This window comes from Chelmon rostratus, chromosome 13, assembly GCF_017976325.1.
Source record: "Chelmon rostratus isolate fCheRos1 chromosome 13, fCheRos1.pri, whole genome shotgun sequence".
Lineage (NCBI taxonomy): Eukaryota > Metazoa > Chordata > Actinopteri > Chaetodontiformes > Chaetodontidae > Chelmon > Chelmon rostratus.
Window position 1 is genome coordinate 5393149 of NC_055670.1, and position 20658 is coordinate 5413806.

At 43.8% G+C, this 20658-nt stretch overlaps 1 protein-coding gene across 1 annotated transcript in view; it reads left to right on the forward strand.

Annotated features, from left to right (window-relative positions):
• The window catches only part of adcy5 (adenylate cyclase 5), a 78510-nt gene that overhangs the window by 47358 nt on the left and 10494 nt on the right, over nt 1-20658 (forward strand). Inside the window, exons 4-11 of the mRNA XM_041950283.1 lie at nt 5323-5434; nt 9172-9299; nt 10431-10589; nt 10735-10876; nt 13121-13258; nt 17067-17089; nt 19299-19458; nt 20479-20576. Of these exons, the coding sequence (XP_041806217.1) occupies nt 5323-5434; nt 9172-9299; nt 10431-10589; nt 10735-10876; nt 13121-13258; nt 17067-17089; nt 19299-19458; nt 20479-20576 (960 nt within the window). The remainder of the gene's footprint in view (nt 1-5322; nt 5435-9171; nt 9300-10430; nt 10590-10734; nt 10877-13120; nt 13259-17066; nt 17090-19298; nt 19459-20478; nt 20577-20658) is intronic.

A 20658-nucleotide genomic window follows, 5' to 3' on the forward strand; every position in this document is an offset into this window, starting at 1 on the left:
TGACAGTCTGTCTTTCTTCACCTCTTGCTCAGAAGTGATTCATTGATTCCTTCTTTCCAACTGATTTGTTTGTGTCAATTCATCTATTGTAGGGATCAATGTGTTTACCAAGCATTGATATTGTATCAGTGTTGTACAGTCACTTTAAGATATTTGCATGGATATGCAATGCATTGCCTCTTTTTTTCCACTGGCGTATTTTAAAGCTGACAGTCTTTGAAATCTTCAGTGATGTTTTAGAGGCTTTTGGAGAAATAAACCCCAACAGGATGACATTGAAACCTGTGTTCCATCTTACATGGAGCTCTTTATATAACTGTTAGTCTGTGAAAGTTCATCATAGGGCATCAGCATCCTGCGGGTGGACCAGTGGGTGGTAAAAGGTGAACAGGAAATCCCCGTTGAAAATAAAAATCTCTTTTCTCGAGCATAAGTTGATCAGTGTCAGAGGATTGTAAAGTAAGTTGATGTTAAATCATCAGTTTGAATCACACTAAAGTTCTCACCCTAAAAAACTTTAAACCAGTAGAAATCCAGCCTACAGTACATTAATCACATCCCATCCTAACATTGTATATTAAACCCCATAACGCCAGGAGCCGCCATGGCCTTCATGTCTGTCCTGGCATCGAAGGGAAGAGCCATTCACACTTGTTATGTTACACGTATTACAGAAGTATCGTGGTAGTGTCCCAATAATGGCTCCATAAATGCCAGTGCCTCAGCCTACATGAGGCTAAACAGGAACATAGACAGAGTTTAACATGCAGCCTGTGAAGCCTGCACATGTCTCTGATTCTGTGGGTTAAGCCAACGTGAGCATTGAGCCACATATTTAATAGTCACTGGTTTCCGTGCAGTCATCCTTCCCCCTCAACGCGAGTGTGTCTGCGTTCCTCAGCTCCTTGTCCTCAGCCACCCTTGAATTGATCACTAACGGCTCTGTTTGTCCCCACGCCACAAGACGAACTGATCTGAAAGCATACAAAGAATCCTAGATTTATCTCCAAAACATTCATATTTTCACATTTTAAATTCTTTCATGTCTTTGTGTTGTTATCAGTTTTAAAAAACGACTGCCTTAAGTCCTTGTGGGGTTCAGAGAAGGACGGCATCAAACAACCTGAAAGCAAGTTAACCCTCACACTGCAGCTGATGTGAAATAAAATGTCCAACGTCTTTCCCCTGTGAGACTTCAGTGCCTCTCAGGTCAGGATTGCCTCTGCAGTCAGGGTCACTTACAAAAGCAAAAATCCCCAGGGTTTAATGTTGCGTACTAACAAGTAACTCATCACCAAGGTAACGATTAAATGGGGCTTAAAGACCCCAGGTCTCTCCCTCCCTCTCCTGCTTTTGTAGCTCGCCACTCGCCGTCGCCGCTGATGTTACATCAGGCTGCTGGAAGCGGCCTCGGTCTCTGCTTCACTGTGTCAGCGGGGAGTGTGGGGACGGATGGAGCCATCAGGAAGTCTGTGCTCTATGTATCCGACTATAAAGAGCTTCACCGTAACACAGAGAGCATAATCTAAATGAATTTAGTGGTTCCTGAATCTTGAAATCTGCCACTTTAGTGAGAAAGTTTCACGTGTATGTTGGATTTTCTTCTTATCATGCGTGTTTCTTAATGAAATCTTCTGCTCGACTCAAGTCAGATCTCAACTCTTTAATATCTTTCCTTACAAGAAGCCTCTGATTTTATAATCCATAAACAGCAGCTTTGATTGGAATGAATGGGCGCCGTTTTGAAGCCCAGTTTCATGATGTTCACACATGGATGAGCTAAGAGAGTTCGATACCATGTTCCAAGATGTTGCCCCATTAATCCGCACCAGACATATATCCCAAATAGCCTTTTCATCTTGCTTGCTTGTTTTTGGGCTCATAAAGCATGTGTCTCAGGGTCTTGTCTGGACGAGCTGGTTGATATATAAAAAAGGCCTGAAAATGATATTCTGACACAAGTAAAACTGTGGTAATACAGGTGCATCCAAAGCGTTTTTAAGGATGAATTAGAGCAGTCGTTACAGGGCCTGCACAGAGCATGGCATCCTCCCACCTTCATCCTTCTGTCTCCCTCTGTCCTTCCTCTTTAATCATCACTGCTTCCGCCCAGCGAGACAGACTTGTCTCTGAGCTCAAACACACTGGTAAAGTGTCTGGTTTCACTCAACCTCCCATGCAGCAGTTCACAGAAAACAATCAATTATTCCCAGAAATGTGTACCCCAGAGTGGGGGCTCTTAATCCTTTTCAGCCTGAGACACAAACTGAGGACATTTAGGCGTCCTGAAGACCATGTTAGTGCTCCTGACATGTGGGCAGCCAGGAGAAAAAGTCTGTTAGCCCTGAAAAAACCTGGAACACACAGACTAAATGAGCGTTTCATAATCGCAGTACAAGCTGACACACGTGTATGTGCATACGTGCTGTACGAACACACCGAGCTCTCGGCTGAGTAGCAGGCACCTATCCTGTGAGATTCATGTGAGCTTGTTTGGTCTGAAGCCTTTTGTTTATTAATAGCTCCCTCTTGTCCTTCCTGGGGGTCTGACTCAGAAAGCCACTTCTTCATAGTAAGACCTGTTGTGAAAATCAAACAGTGACAATGCTGCCTGGCTAGTTGTTACTACGTGGCTGGATATCGGTTGGCTCCCTTAACCTGAGATTTTATAATCCGGCTGTGAACGTGTTCGCCTCAAATGGGACGAGGCTTGTGACATACACATGAATCATATGCAACATGGACAGATCACTTTACAAGTAACCACAAGAAAATATGGTAAAAATAATGATAATATTGAAATATGATAGAATATGAAACAGTAGTACAGCGAACTGCATTACGAAGAGAGAAAATAGAAAATACAATATAATGACTGTTATACAGTGTATGATATGATAAAATGTACTGCATTACTGTCTTAAATGTCTTCATTTTAAGAGGATGCTGTATGTTAAATCCAGTGTCCAGGAATATGATGAGCCTGATAGATGTGGCACAAGCGTCAGTGTTAGGCCCCGTGTTGTTTCGCTTATATACTGTCCCACAATGTTATCATGGCGTAGACGTGAATAATGCTAATAATGCTAAATTACACTATTCACAACAACTGTGCAAATGATCACGCAGGCGCTTGGGTATGTTTTTTAAACCCTCCTGATGTGGTTCTTCTTATCACAGGGTATTTTGCTTGTTGTTCGCTTTAAAACGTGTCAGCACCGAGCGTCTTCAGTGTTCTCGTGTGTTAACTGTGACTGCAGATGAGCATTAGCGCTGAGCTAACTCAGCACGGTAATTCAAGTAACATTTACAAGCGCGATGCGAAATAACCTGACAGCGGAGGAGCCGGTTGGGCTGAGCAGCATGCAGAAGAGCGGCAGTGGCATGAATAATGAGCAGAGTGAGGCAGTATTGTCAGATTATGATGACTGCCTTGTTAACTTGTGCAAATGTGATTGAAAAAGTCAGCTGATGCAGATCAGCTGGTGGCCTGTTTGCCTGAATTAACACAGTGCTCCATTCAAACAATATGAGCTGCTCACTTTTATAGCTAATTGGCCTGAAAATGCTATAAATACCAAGTCTATAAATACCTGTACCACACTGTGGCATTAAGACCTTCCTTATTTGGAAAGGTGGGTCCAACCCAAATCACGAAACACACAGTATGTGAGCAGGGTTGTCCACCATTCTTTTCTCATTCACATCATTCAGTCCACATTGATGCCCCGCGCTCTCGTCCAGCCTGCCGTGGAACGTTAACATCCAGAATTAATAGCCAGTAGAGTAAAAGAGACTAAAATGGGAGATGGTTATTTTTAGTTTGTGTGATCAATGAAGATCCCACAAGACACTGAGTCAAGCTCAGGTGAGTCATTGTCAAAGTAGCTGCAAGGGACACTGTGTTAAGCAGTATTAGGACACAAGGCCGGCCTTGTCTTCTGAGCTTGACTTATGATGTTCGTCACATGTTCCACCGCAGGAAGAAATCAGCGACTAGAGAATAAATATGCTTATTGAAAGAAATGTTGAGTGCGAGGTGCATTTATCTGCGTCCGACAGTGAATGAGCCCGTTGCTGTCTCCAACTGCCGGCCCGGTCCCTTTGTCCTTGTCGCTGTCTGAGAGAAATGAATCAGCCCGATGAGATCATCGTCCCGCCGCTGTGCCGGTGTTATGGGTAATGAAAGTCAGTCACATAGAGACCTTTGCTGGATCACTTTACCTTGTTCTCAGGGAAGGGGAGGTAACTTTTCACAAGTGTGCTCGGCCTCACTCTCTCGCCGTCTCCGTCACACTCACACGCCATTTTGCCAGGACAAGACCTCATTAGCACAAAATGCTACGTCCAGTACAGATTCCAGGCATTGTATTACATTTAGTCACGACTGTACAAAGCTGCTTGGGCCACAGTCTCACACCTTTCACCCCCATCATTGCCTTCAGTGGTACATTTTGACCAGAGTCATTTAATCAGGCTCCCCTGCCTCCCTCAGTTCCTGCCTCACAGTTTCCTGAATTTGAACTCGTACCCGGTGTAACAAGCTGAAAGGCCATCCTGGTTTCTTTTTTAAGAGTTTTGACATCAAGCGTATGGTAATTTGTGTAATTTACGTGTTCAAGTAGAACACGTAAATTACACGTTAGTCAAGAGGAGGGGCAGACCTCGGAAAGATGGAGTCTTTCAGAGGCGTAGACAGACATTTACACTGTCGGGCAGTTTTGATTCATCACTTAACCTGCCCAGCCTTTGGTCAGAAGAAACCTGAGCACCTGGAGGAAACCCAAGCAGGCTCTGGGAGGACGTGCAAACCCAGCTGGCCAGCAGGTTGAACTCAGAGCCTCGTCCCTGTGGCCGTCTCTGTCTCAGGACTAACCTGCAGAGGTCAGACATGCAGAACAAACTCTTGTCACGGTGTCGGTCGCAGTGAAGGAACGTTGCTTTGTTTCGGATGGAGTCATAAGTTTCAGTTTTGGTTCTTCAGGAGGACTCTGAAGAACGCTGGTCTGGCCACGGGTGGTGCAGGGACGTGGCTGCCAGTAGCCCTCTGGCTTTGGCTTAACATTCAGACAAACAGAATTGATTGTGTTCGCAGGGTTCATGTTGTGGTGGCTGACCAGCAAGCAAATGGGTGGAGTAAGGTTAGAGTGATGCTTCTCTGGGCGCACGTGGCTCGCTCACAGAATACGCATGAATTCTTTAATGTTGTATGTTTATGTACTCTTAGTTGAAGCTCCCATGGGCTGCTCCTTCCTCATTGCTGGCAGGTGGCAGGAGGGAGCTGGACACTGACCTCTGCTTCTCTCGTCTCTCTTTCTACAGCATCTTATTTGCAGACATCGAGGGTTTCACCAGCTTGGCGTCCCAGTGCACCGCGCAGGAGTTGGTGATGACTCTGAATGAACTCTTCGCCCGCTTTGACAAGCTGGCCGCGGTAAGGACGCAAACACACACGTACACTGTGTGGAAAGGCTACAATCTGCGCTCACATCTTCCCTTTTGTCCTTCTCTTCTAAAATACTTTAACTTTATTAAGAATGCAAGCCAGAAAATGATTTACTAATGTCAGTGGTCAGAAAATGTAACAGACGAGAGCTTGTCTTATACATTGGTTGGTGCTTTTGAAAGCATCCACAGTTCTCCTTATGTGTGACATCAGATTTTAGGACATCACATTTCTGCTGTTCCTGAGATCTGTCCTCCCTCTTGTGACTATGTGTGGGGTGAATAACTCAAATTTATTACTAAAGTTATTGGTCATGGTGTAATGGTGAAAGCTTCATCTTTTGGTGCGTGATGTTCAAAGCGCACCTCTTTGGAGTTTGATGCTCAAATAAACCCAGAAGCCTGACAGCGTTGTGAATATGCACAAAATCTTGTACATATTGCAATATTTATACCATCTCTACTGAATATTTGATGCATTATTGACACTGGTAATATAGTGCTGAATAATCCATGACATAGTTCTTGTCTTTCAGGAGTGTAATCAGCATAATCATTTAAACACAATTTGACAGAGGAGGTCCTGAGACAGTGATCAGACTAATCATAGAGAACACATGAAATTCAATGGAACTGCCACCGCAGGAGGGGAACAGACTGTTCCATTAAAGAAGAAAGGGGCTCTCAGGGCAAAGCAGCGGGCGCGATCAGCCGGCGTGAATACCAATGCTTGACCTGACTGTAGCCGGCTGCACAGTTTCCAGGTTGTGAAATACCTGGTGAACGGTGGCATGGGTCATTTCAGGCACACTCGTACATATGTCATTTGGCTCTATTTCACTTAGACCAGTGGTTCCCAGCCTGGGGGCGGGATCCGCTCAAAGGGTCGCTAGATAAATCGGACAGGTCATGGAATGGTTACAAAGCTAGTAAAGCAGAAAAAAGCTTTCTTTGTGTGTATGGAAAATGTCGTATTTTTACTTTTTTACATCTCTTCTCATGAATTATTGGATAATTTTACTCACTTCAGGCCCCTAAAACATATTAAATAAACCAATCTGAGGAGGAATAAGCTTTGGGTGATCTGGTCACAGCCTGTAAACAAACAGCATTGCAAGGACACACGGCTAATTTTTAAGGGTCACAAGCCAAACAGATTGGGAACCAGCGACTTAAGAGATTCATGCTAAACCCTGAATTTCTGAAAAGCTTTATGGGAGATAGTGGACAGAAGATCAAAATGGAGGGAGAGGGATGCTGTCTTCAACGTGGGCCTTAACTTTATTTGGTCCTTATTTCCAAGTGGCTACCTTTTGTTTAAAAATAAAATAGAGATAAAACTCTTAGCATCACTCATTTTAGTATTTGGGGATGTGTTCAGTGTTGAATCCATGCCATCCAGTGCTAACACAAATACAGACATGTGCACAGTCCAGCGTTTAGCTCCAAAATAACTCCTTCATATCTGCCATCAATATCCTGCAGCCAGACGCGTGTTTATAGCACAGCTTCGTAAACAGCACCTTCATGAATATTGATATTTTCTCTTTCTAATCCAGAAGCTTCATTGTTTACCCAGCTAATGCTCAATGTATGCCCTTTGTTTCTGAAAGGTGAAATGATGCGCTAATCAATATTTATGAGTGAAACGGGCAGAGTGGCGTTATAAAGCAGCAACATTGCTCCTGACACTTTTATGTCCATGCCAGATGTACCTCGTGTCTGTGTGTGGACACGCACACTCATGCACGCGCATACACACACACACACACACACACACACACACACACACACACGTTCTCCGCCTGTGCTCTTTACACAGTGGCTCTTTTTGTGTTTTCCCAGAGCCATGTGCTGCAGAGATACTCAGGTGGCTATCATGAGACACAGTGTTCTCCCAAGCCCTACAGATCACACACACACACACACACACACCACATTATGGTTATCCAACAGACTGCCAATGGGTGTGTAAAATCTATGCTAAGATGAAACTATTGTAGAGATTCTGCTGTCCATGTAATAGTGTTTCAAAGCCGCAAATGCATCTTCTTCTTCTGTCCACTGAGTCCTCAGAGGAATATCTGGCTCTTTAGCTGCTTCCGCTGTGGCTGCTGTGGCTCAGTGTCAGAGCTTTTTCTCTAATAAAAAAAAAAAAGCAGCCACCCACTGTGGCTGGAAGTGAGGTTATGGAGAGCAGTGAGATTGGAACGTTCTGTAAATGTGCTTTAAATAAAAACAATGCGCTCAAAGGTGACTGTGTGGGTTCATCACTATGAGTGACCATGGAGTCATGTGAAGCATCGTTAATATGCAAATTATGATTAGACGAGCTTTAAGTTGTAATTTATACTGTGTGCTTAATACAAAAGCTTTAGTGAGGTTTTGACTGAATGTTTTCCAGTGATTTTAAACTATGTCTTACCTGGAATAGGTCATTTCTATCCTGTGAAGTCGTGATTTTAAACAGACAGAACTGAGGTCAGTTCATCATGAAATAGCATGTACTCTAATTATAAATGTACTTTAATAGAGTGACAAATGACTCTTTGCCAAACTCCTTAACTGGTATCTAACTGGTTAATTGTGCGCTGAGAAGCGCGCTGGACTGTGTCTCCCAGTCAGTCGTGTCCTGGATGATTTCAGTGTCGTGGACAAATGGGATTAATTCTGGTCAAATGTTATCTGTGTTTATAGACGCTATTTTCCCAAGTTTCTGGGTCTAAGTGACTAATGGGGACAACTATGTTTAATATTGGTCCAGTATTGAGCGAGAGCTTTGCAGCCAAAGCAATGTGATCCTGCCAAATTTTTGCACACCGTCAGTGCACGTCTGCTAAAAGTGTTTGTTTTTGCCACTGACAGGCTGAGACTGTTATTCTGTGTCTGACAACATGAAGGAAAAGAGTAAGATCCTGAAAGAGCTGCCAAAGCCACCAGACTCCATTTACAGAAACAGTCATTTTATCATCATAAAACACACTTCGTTCAAACTCAAAGGAAACCAAATAAAACTCACCAAAACTGCCTTGGTTCATCCTCACACTGTCCCAACAGTCACCACCAACTGGAAACAAACCCTTCATTTGCTGAGTCGAGAGAGAGGGCGGACATCAGAGAAGCAGTGAGAGAAAACTGTTTGTAGAGCCGCAATGTTTTCACCGGACTTCATGACAGGAGAGACTTAAGTATGTTGGACTTCTACAGGTTTTCCCAGTAAAAAACTAAACTAGTGGTGACTGTCAGCCGAATGCTTCCATGGTTGCTGTAGTTATGAGAATCCGCAGCTGTCCTCGTGAATGCCTCTTTGATTACTTTTTTGATTACAATGTCAGACATGGTGCAGGAAGAAAACCGGAAGAGAGTGGGGATCTATCCCCAGTAAAGTCTCTAAATCCACCTGTTCATCTTTGGAGCTGGGAGTAAACCTGTGTCATGCAGATAAACTGTTTCGCCCTTCTAAACAAAAAAAGGCCGACATTTTTTTCATGGGATTCAAACTGATACCATTGTTGCAAAATTCATTAATTAATGAAAGGAATCAACTGTAGCACATACTACTGTGTCCACATACGATAGTCCTCAGTTCACACACAGGCAAACATATACTGACACTCCTACCACACCATGTGCGACAGCCACTGAAGGATGCATGAACCAACGCCATGTGAAACAGCTCGATCGTGAGTCAGTGTACATTTTGAATAAGTTGCTCTTTCTTGACAGGAGAACCACTGTCTGCGGATCAAGATCCTGGGGGACTGCTACTACTGTGTGTCTGGGCTGCCGGAGGCCAGGGCCGACCACGCCCACTGCTGTGTGGAGATGGGGTTGGACATGATCGAGGCCATCTCGTAAGTTGACCCCCCCCCGCCTCTGGGCTATCACTGGTTAACGTGCAAAAATGGCTAAACACGGGAAGCCCTTGTGTCCAGCAGAGTATTTGCAGCAGCAGGACGGTCGGTGGGAAAACCACTTGATGGATGAATGGATGATTTCCAGATGCTGTTGCATGGGAATTATTTATTAGCTGTGGGAATAAATGACATCACTTGTTATCCAGTGCTGCTTTTCTGTTAAACATCTAAAACTTTCATGTCTCATGTAGCTCCTGTAAACGACCACGAAGCCAAAGTGACAGTTGACGTCGTTGCTCCTGTCGGGGGTTGAGGTCACAGTTCGAGGCTGGAGGCCGACACTTTAATTGTTGTTGTGAAGGATGTGAAATGTCTGTTGCTTGCTCCCTGAAGGGCCTGCCTGTTCCTCAGTGTTTGTTTTTCCAACAGAGCCCAGAGTTTCTAAGTGGTCGCAGCTGATCTGCCTCCCTCAGTCTGTTAGCATTATCCCCGCTATTAATTCATCCATCCATCTGTTCATTTTCTGTCCTCACTGATGCTGTTCGGAATAATAAGGCTCTGCATGGGACCCGATCCCTGCATCAGATTAATAATAGGCAGAGTAAACGTCAATTGTGATGCCAACAGAACACGTGCAGGAGGTCATTCAACCAGCAGCCACCATGTTGAACCTGTTTGATTTGCAGATAAAGTGTACGTTCAAGACTGACTCACTCACAGAGGAGGGATATCGTTATCTGCATAGAGGAGGAAGCATAATTAACAAAAACAATCAAGTTAGAAAGAGCTCACAGTGCTGAACACTCTGATTTACCAGTGATCTGTGGAATACCTCCGCAGTCAGCATGGATCACCAAAGATTTTGGCAAATTTAGAAAACAGTTTTGGAGATTATTGTTTGCAGGTTATTATTTTTGGCCCCTTTGTATGAAAATATACATATATATATATAATCAGCTTTTATTTTGTATTCTGTATTTTGTATTTCTCTATTTCTGTTGCTTTTTTTCCAACTGCCATTACCTGCTGCCTGTAATACCCAAATTTCCCCAGCTGTGGATTAATAAAGTCTGTCTCATCTCATCTTATCTTATCTTAATCATTCATACTTCTCCATGTGTCTTGCAGGCTGGTGCGGGAGGTGACTGGCGTGAACGTGAACATGCGAGTGGGCATCCACAGCGGCAGGGTGCACTGTGGGGTGCTGGGACTCAGGAAGTGGCAGTTTGACGTCTGGTCCAATGACGTCACACTGGCCAATCAGATGGAGGCAGGGGGCCAAGCTGGGTAAGCCTCTGCAATTATAGTCACCTTCAAACTGATTACAAACCAGTCCTCTTTGCTGGGAACTGTGCTGCCAGTAGTGTTATATTTTTGAATGTGTCTGATCAGTGAACATTTCCGTGGCTGTTTTTGTGTTTTCCCGTTTCAGGCGCATCCATATCACTAAGGCCACTCTGAATTATCTGAATGGGGACTACGATGTGGAGGCGGGAGCAGGGGGAGACAGAAACGCCTACCTGAAGAAGCACAACATAGAAACCTACCTCATTGTGGGCTGCAGTCAGAAAAGGGTAGGGTCCACATTACTGTCTGAAACTGCAAAGGCCAAAGTGCACACATGGAAAGATTTGCCATGGTTAGGTCTTATTGTTTTAATTTCTTTTGGTTAAAGCTGCATTCTCTGATTTTTAGCCACTAGGGGGCAGAAGAGCTCTAGAACGCCACAAGGAGCTGACATATTATCACCTTATAAAGTCGTTATGATGACTGTATTAGCAAACATTGCACATTAAGTAAACACAGAGAGCATTTTGAGCCCATCAGAGGCACATTTCTGTCATCTATCTTTTTTTTTTTTAATCTTTTTTAGGCTCCATCAACTCCTGAGAAAAATATCTGACTCTTTAGCTGCTGTTTTTGCTTTTTTTTTCTCCTCCAAGTGTGGTCGATCTGAACAGGGAGACTGAACCAGACAGGAAATGTGCTTTGAAACTAACCGTCAGACCAGCAGTGAGCTAAAAGAAGCCCTGAAAACTTAAATGTACCCTTAGAAAGATTCTGAGATGTATTGGTATTTAAATATTAACAGCATATAACACCGCATAAACACAAGCTTTTGCATTTCCCCTAAATTTCTCATTTCTCTTTCTTTGTCCTCATCATGGCTGCTATAAAACCATTCAAAAACGTGTGCGCAAACAACAATTAGCCTCAGCCATGCTATGAATGTGCATTTGACACCATTAACTCTGCAGTGTTTTAACGGGAAGCTCAGGGCTGATGGTGTGTGTGTGTTAAGCCTTGAAACAACACAGTGTAACTGCAAAAGTCCAGTGAGACCATCCGCGTGTGGGTGTTGAGTTATTCTGAAGCTAAAATCACATTTTTGATACATCCTCAGTACAAAAATCAAAGTGCTATCTTTTCAAATCCACACAGCCAGTCCATATGGTACATATCAGTGTTTAGAAAGTGGGTTTCGCTCCCATGTGAACTGTGTTTCGGAGAGGAATGAGTCCGTCTCCGCTTCGCTGCGTGAGCTCCAGTTTGTTTATGACTGGACTGCTTTAATCAGCTGTCTTTGTCCTCCAGCGGGATCACAAGCTGTGACTATAGATAGCATGTCATGTGAAGTGATATCTTCCTCTCATTTAGCCGCTCATGCTGCGAGACAGAAGGATGATTGTACAGTCTAATTATTTTGGTTACTTTTTATATGTTCAGTTTTGCGAACTGCATCCCGGAGCCAGTTTAGTATCAGATCTGTAAGAAATGGAATGGCTACAGATGGTATCAGCGGAAGCATCTTTTAACACAACACCCAGAGCAGGGATGATTGTTTTTCCTGAGCATAAAAATACATGCGGCATTAAAGTTGGTGGATGCTTCTATTCACTGCCACGACAGTCAGTGTTTGTTTGCTGCTGCTTTGCTCCTGACTGTGCCCATCTTGTTATGCAAGAAGAAAACAGCTTTATTCTTGAGACAGGTCATCAGGAACAGGTTTTGCTGTCATGTGTGAACGCCGTTATGACGACAATGTGATCAACAGACTGAGGATCCATCTGAGTTTGATATGCACCTTCAAATTATGCTTTTCCCATGACGCAACACAGCCTGAAAACTGTAGATCAGCTGTTCGCATGCAAACAGAAGAGCTTTACATCAAGACTGGAGACCAGGGACAACGTGACTCCCTAAATTAATTATACTGTCATGCAGATTTCCTTTGATTTAAAAATATCCATCTCTGATATTTTAGCTTCCATCCAAATATGAATGGAGGTGAAGAAAATGTCACGTATGCTCACAGCATTTGAAGAAGACCTTTATAATATTCAACAGCAACTTGCCTTTCCAGAGCCGTCGATCCTGCTGTGCACAGCTAAAAGTCCCAATTAGAGCTGTTTACAGTGAGGTCAGGGGGTCATCCTGAGCAAAGACCCATTGCTATTGACTTTTTTCAAATGTGAGAATCACACATATGATGCCTTTCAATCCGTGAGTACATAAACATCATAAAGAACAGCCAAATTTTCTTTTCTGCATTTTCTTTTTTTTTTTGTCTCACATTGTTCCGACTATTCAGTGAAGTAAATGCACTTTCCGCCACTGGAGGTTGATGCATATAATAATAATATCATCATAGTCCAGTAGAGGCAAGACTGTGAGCTGGACCAGCTGTTGCTGAACTAAACAAGGGAGATTTTGTGACTATAAATAAAGTTTATCTTTTGTTTAGTTTTTGAGTTCCTCAGTATGTGATGAGTCTATTTTGATACCCACTCCTCTGTTTCTTTTTTTATTTCTTACAGAAAGAGGAGAAGGCCATGATAGCCAAAATGAACCGACAGAGGACCAATTCTGTCACCCACAACAGCGGCCACTGGACCGACCGTCCCTTCTACAACCATCTGGGCGGCAACCAGGTGTCCAAGGAGATGAAGAGGATGGTGAGGACAATTTATAAAGCTCTTATTGTTATTGTCAAAGTGTCCTGACCCTCTGCTTTGTAGAGCTGCTATTATGTCTGTCGGCGTTGTTGGAGTGCCACGGCCAGGTGACGCTCCCACCAGTATCTCATTTCGCCTCTCATTTGGTGATGAAGCCAACACATTGTTAATACCCATAATCCTTTGATCTGCGGCCCTGATAAGCGGTGGTGATGACCCTTCATGGCGCACTCCGCCTCTCACGCCTCACCTGGGCTCAGAGAAGCTCTCAGGAGCACTCAGGGAGACACGTGGGCGTACGCCATCGAGCGAGCACCAGAACAAATTGTGGGTCCGCTGCTGCCAGTCGCAGCAGGCGGTAGAAAAAAGACCTGCATCCCCTAAACGTTGACCTCTCCCGGGCTGAGCTGGATTATTTAGGCGAAGCTTGAAATGTAGCAGCAGCAGAGTGATGCGACCGTATCAGGATTCACTTGTGTCGACGTGCTGTGAGTGAGTGAGTCACTCGCTGAATGGATGCACCCACACCTGACGGTTTCTTGTTTATTCTCATATCATCAGTCCACCCACCTCTCTCACTCAATCTATTATTGGGAAGAATGTGAGAAAGCCCAGCCACATGCACAGCTTTCCTGTTGGATTACTGTTGAACGCACACTCGGTCTTTCACTCGGTCTTTCCCTGTAACAGACTGTCAGCTGTGTTTAAAAGTCGTTTAATTTGTTGTTTGACCTTCATACTAACTAAATGAAAGCGCAGATTAACGGGGAACTCCAGTTTTCTCTAGCTATCTATCTCAGCTTGGCTTAGTGACTACATGTTAAATCCAATCCAGGAGTGTGGATAAGATTTGGAAATACAGTATGGGAACTGGTTAGAGTTAGTGCCAACAGACTCAGCCTTGGGACTAAAGGTCAGGATTCAGGACTGTCCCACACCAGTGCTCCTTCAATGATTCTGTCAGTGTCAGTCATCCAGGTGGAACATTAGCTCTGGTTCACAGGGAGCTTGAACGCACTTCTCTCTTAGCCGTTTTGTTCGAATGCGTCCTCCAAATGAGCGTAATGTAATATTATAAATGCTCTGAGATGCATTCTGTGTAAAGCTAATATAACCTCACAATCAGCTTCAAACTGTGCAAGTCCCATTTGAGAGTCAATGCATTTATTGTATGTGAGGAGTATGTCTCTGTATGACACTTAAATACTGCATGATTTTTTACCTCCTTGTTATTCGCTGCTTTTATTCTGAAGGTCAGGTGCATATTCTGCTGGGTGTGCTCAGTTAAGCAATCCCTTTGAATGGATTTCCACATCAGTTATTTTTGTATGATTGTTCCTTTGTGTATTTCTCAGTTTTATATGCTGTGTGGGCAGTTCTGTGTAGATACAATGCAACAACAAATAGATGGTTAGCAGCAGTCAATGTAACTAGACAGAAAAAAGACGAGAGCCACCAACTGAGACTCCAAACACCAAATCTGAACAAAGTGATGCTGAAGTCATTTACAAATGTTCTTATTTACAGTGAAAGCAGAAACACTGCAGCTATGACTGCTCAGCATTAAAAAGCTGCAGGAGCAGGCTTATCACCTGTCGTCCTGCATGAGCACATTCAATTACTGCTCCTGACATCATGTCAGCGGCTGTGCTGTTTTTTTTCTTCCCTCGCCTAATATCAGCGTGCCAGAGATAAAGACGGACAGGTGAAGAGACAGACAGGTGGAGAGTGAGGAGTCAAAGACGCCTGGAGGCTGTGAGAGAGAACTTCCTGTATTACTGGGAGGGACTGACAGGAGGAGGGTGCTATGGATGGAGCTAAGCGGTGGACTGTGAATGACTTAGGAGACGTTCACACGTGAACTTTTCTGTACTTTTCTTCATCTGTTGAGAAGACGAGAGGAAAAAATGAAAACAAGAGGAATGCTGCTATTTCAGTGTTTACACAGCAGCTATTTTGATAATTGGATTATTGCTTTTTAAGCAAAATTGCCAAATATGTGATGGGTTCATCTTGTCAGTAGTGAGAATTAGATGTTTTCTGTGTCACACATGATAGTAAACTGAACATGTTTGGGTTTTGGACTCAGAGAAAACCAGACATTTGAAGACATCACTTTGGACTCTGAGAAACTGTAGCAGACATTTTTACAGATTAACGAGTCACTGATGAATCGACTCCTCTTTGCATGTAGAAGCCAGCTGTGCTCCACGTGCTCCTCCTGCGTTGTCATGTGTTTGTCCAGAAGAGGGTGCTAGAGAGACGCGGTAGATCTCTTCATTGTGTTACAGCACAGTCAGATGTGGACGTGGAGGGATTCCTGCAAGGCGCCTGCTGGGGGTCAGGGCCCCCCACAGCCCGAGCCTCTGTGTGAAGATAGCATTTTTTTTATGGAGGAGCTCAGCTGTTACAGCTGCACACTCATTAAAATTCAGTAAGATTAGTGAAGCAGTTTAGGTCGGGACAGCAGAACTGCACTGTACTGTCCTATAGACTCAAACCCTGAAAGGCAAAATTAAAAATGTTCACTGTAGAAAGAAACTCGTGAAGCAGCCACAGCAGGATATCTGAGTGGATTTATTGTCTACAAAAAAGAATGACATGATATTACGTGTAGAAGGACGTGTGACACCAGCATTTCTGTCTTCTGTCTTTTTTCTTGTTTTTCACTCTTACTCAGGTACATTTTGAGAAATAAAGTCCAACTAACATGTAGTGAAACTCATCTTTTTCTGATTTTTTCTTGTTTTATCCCTTTATCAGATCTCAAGAACTAAAAAACTGCAAAAGAATCCCCTCTTTATCTTCTTCTTCTAATTGCTTGTTGACCACAGTCTTTGTTTCCTGCTGTGCGGAGCTGAGAACGGTTGTGATAAGAATAGAGTGGTGCCAATCTTCAGCTCAGTTTGACGCAAAATCCCTCATTTTAGCAGACACCTGCTTGAAGTTTATTCCTGCCCACCTGCTTCCAGCCACAGCGAACCTTCTCCTTCATGCCTGCTTTTATTTCATTTCTCCGCCTCAGACTAGTTATTAGATCATCAGGCCTCTAAGAACAAGTCACTGTCAGAATGAGAGTGTCAGCACTGGATGTGATCATTCTTATTAAACTGAACAAGCCAATGCGTGATCAGATGAGTGATTAATGGCCTGAACTCAGTTTTTAATCTGAACGATTGATATCCGGGACATTAAAATGGTTTGAGGCAGTGATTCAGTGGATGTTACAGTGGCATCAAAATAGCAGCTAAATGTTTTATAAAGCATATATTTATAATAAATTTAGATAAAATGAATGTGTGCACTGTAGATAAATAATTAATCTGATCTGCCTTTCATCAGCTGAACTAGTATAACTCCTGTTTTCAACGGATAGCAATTATCATTACTGTCACTGAAATATCTGGGAAAAAAATGAAATAACATGCCCAACACAAGTTTCCCAAGTCCAAAGTGATCTTCAGGTCACTTGTTTGTCTAAACAACAGTCAAAAACCCAAAAATGTTTAATTCACAGGGACATAAAACAGAGAAAAGCAGCAGTTTGAGAAGCTGGAATCACTAAATGTTTGACATTTTGGCTTTTTCAGAAATCGTAATATTCTGTCCGTCTCCAGAGATTTCTAAACCTCTGCCAGTGTTGTTAATGGGATAATTAGAGGTGAAGTAAACAAAGTGATCTGGTTTGAAAGAGGTAAAGACTGAAGTTCCCCGGTGCTGCTGTCAGACTGATCGAACACTAGAGTTCGCCATTTCCAGCCGATTGTGTCTTTATCCTCTCTCCTCTGCTCTCTGTTATGTCTTGCAGGGATTTGAAGACCCCAAAGACAAGTGAGTAGTGACTTTGTCTCCACATTGTTGTGTCTTCCCTCTCATCCTGCTCTCTGTGGTGTCTTTTTGTCTGTCTCCTGTGTCCTCACTCACTGTAACAGTTAAAAAAAAGCATTACTGTAAAAAGCATCAGCAGTCATGAAGTGTTATCAGAGATTTTAATATTGCTGCTGCTTGTGGCTGATGAAGCCTGGATGGTGACACTTGATCATTATCCCTTCAGGGGTTTTAGAAAAGAATCTTAAAAAGCCTTTAAATTCCTTCACTAGTTTGAGCTTGAGATCATTTTTGATGCAGTTTCTGTGGCCATCTTTTCTTCTCTTGATTTATGACACTATTAGTGTCGACAAAGTGACATCGCAGCTTTTGTGACTGACACAACCACGAATTTGGTCACAAAGTGATTTAGCGGCCACTTTAAGTCATCTCACGTTACTTTGGAAACCCGGATACCAAAGTCATGGTTGCCGGGCAGGTTTTGACTGCTGCTAATTGGCATGCAGCTTATTCAATATGAGCCATCTGTCTCGCTGTGTTTGTGATGAAGTTCTGTCAGAGTTGAAGTCCTTTTTCAGAAAGCGTTGCGTCATTTTGTCGAGATTCAGAGATGTCATCATCTAAGCGCACCCCTGTCAGATGAAGTGGTGCGGTGACTCATCTCATCCAGAATATGATAAAAGACAGAGGAGGGGATGTTTAACCCAAAGGCTGTCAGTGATGAAAAAGCTGCAGTCACTTCAGAAGTGACTGCAGCTCCTCCTCTCCTCCCAAAGTGCTCTGCATCTGTGAGTTTGTTCTGACATCACAGCGAGCCGGAGCGTCCGGGCCGACAGCCTCGGCTCCGGGCCGCGCCACTGATCTGAGCTGAGAGGAAGGACGTGCTGCGTTTTTGTCATGCTCTGCTAGAAGGCATTACTACATCCAACATCACAGTTCAGTCTGGAAACTTGTCCGTGCAGCTGGTGCAGTCGGAGGCTCGTTGTCGTCAGCGGTGGCGTATTTAGTCCGTTCATGAGGAGTTTGGGATTTGACTCACTCGAAAACTCCAGGCAGACAGTTCAGGAGTAAAGAAATGCCTCTTAAACTGCTACAAAAATTCAAAAAAATGCAAATGCAAAAAAATTTGCCAGCATATTAAGGCCTTAATTGGCAAGGATTAAGAGTTTATCTAGGGTCTCCCCCATATCTTGGGGGCTGTGAACCACAATGTTCCTGGTTGAGGCATGTTTATTGCATCTCTCTCTCCAATTTCTCTCCTTTCAATAATGATGGCAAAATGCCTTCATTAGTTTTGGCTTTTGTCTTTCAAGTAATTCTCTTTACTAAAACATCCTCCTGTCCTCATCACAAGTTGAGCTGTAAACTGTGGCGATCAGTTTCTTCTTGCATCAGGAAACACAGCAGCTCTGTTGGTTTGTATTGTAAGCTGTTTGTTTGTTCTTATTCTATTACAGCAGCTGCATGCAAAAAAAATCAGTTATTGCAGGTTCAATGTCAAAGTTTGACCGCTGGACACAAGATGTCTCCTTCACTATAAAGTCCCAGTGTGTGTGCATTAGCTGCAAGTTTCCACATTTCACTTGTCGGACCGGGATTGGCCGAGCACAGCGAAGCATCCTCCTCCTCCAGCGGATGAGCGTGAAAAGACTGTCAGGCTGCACAGACATCACGCTGCTGCACAGCGGCGTGAAGTCATCTAACATCTGTTGCATTCATTCACTCACTTCACCACTGGGGCCTCCATCAAGAACGTGAACATTTTGAGGAAATAAAACGGCAACAGCCTCACACACCGGCGTAATCGCTGTGATCTCAGTAGCATGACTTCTCCATCATCATGTCAATAAGGCTGCAGAGTTTCAATCAATGCAAGTGGCACTTTGCAGATTCTGTGATTAGTCCAAGACAAACCGGCTCATCAGAGTCTTTTGGGATGGAGGGGACTGATGGTGTTTTAGGTCAATTGCTCCTTTTCACTGTGCATATGATTAGCTAAATGGTGCAGCACCTCAGGGTAGGTTGTTAGGGTGACCATACAACAGTGAGAGATGACGTGCAGCGGTTTCTACCTCGTGAAAAGGGAATTAGCTCCTCGGGTCAGAGTTTTTCTGTGAAGAGTAGAAAAAAGTGTGGCGGCAGTAGAATGTGAAGAGCCCTTTCAGATGTCCTGAGGTGTCAATGTCACCTGGTCTCATCTTGTGTTATTCAGGCATTTCATTTTCAGAAACACGCAGGAAAACCTAAACCCCGAGGACGAGGTGGACGAGTTCCTGGGCCGGGCCATCGACGCCCGCAGCATCGACCGCCTGCGCTCCGAACACGTCAAGAAGTTCCTGCTCACCTTCAGAGAGCCTGACCTGGAGAAGAAGGTTAGGACGTGCACACAGTGACACACACTGCCAATACAGAGGCAAATAATTCCCAGTGACAAGCAATCTTCCCTCTGCCGAGAGCTCTCCGCTGCTCGCTTTTCTCCGTCCCCGGAGGAAGTCAGTCAAAGCAAAGTATAACAGAGAAAGGGAGGAACTGGGTTTGAAAGGGGGAAGAGAGGGCCGCTGAAGGAAAGAGGAGGTAAACTGCTTCAGACAGTGAAGGACAGGCTGAGAGGAAAGCTTTTAGATTGGGTCACCGCAAAAGAGTTTTGGGGAGTCCCATTTTGAAGTTCCAGCCACTTTCTTCCTATCATGGTAAAAGTGTGAAGCAGATCAAAGGACTTCTGGACTCTCTGCAGAGCTGTTTTTAGGACTTACTGTTATCCTGGTAGGGTGTCAGGACCAGATGTTTTAGAGTAGACTCATAGTGAAATAAAAACAATCATTTTTTATTTGTTTTTGTTAGATAATTCAGTGAGTTTTAGATGAGTTTTTAGCCAAAGAATTTTCTGGACCATGTCGCAACTTTTTAGAGCATCTGATACTCTAAAACTAGGCAATACCAATGATATGGATCATTTTAGTAAATTTAAAACCAGTGTCACCTCTAAATAGAGGACACTGTCAAGTGTTTCAGTTGTAAAGTGTCGACCTCAGTGCAGACTGTGTCTTGATCACAGTTCATGATAACCACACTGTAAAAAAAATCCTCATCAAAAGTTATGCATTTATGACACAAAATACATTTCAGCAGACATATTTCATATGATATCTGCAGTATCAGGATCAGCCTCTGAAACCCAGTGTCATTCAGTCTCAGGTCTGACCGTCCAAGTCGAGCCTGAAGTCTTTTAATGATAACGTGTGAACTTTTCAAAGCCGTGTTAACTGTGTTTCCTCCGTAAGAGACTGAGGCCTTTCAGTGCAGATGCACAAAAATCAAATGCTCAAGCTCTGGTCTTGTCTTGTGCTGTCAGACATTAAAATGCCGTCTCGCTCTCCTCTCCCCCCCGGCAGTACTCCAAACAGGTGGACTCCAGGTTTGGGGCTTACGTGGCCTGCGCCTCCCTCGTCTTTCTCTTCATCTGCTTCATCCAGATCGTCATCGTGCCGCCGTGAGTCAACACTTTGAAAAACTCACTGAGCACCAGCTCCCTTTTTTAGAATAGGGATGGGCTGACAGTGCTTTGGCTCCTC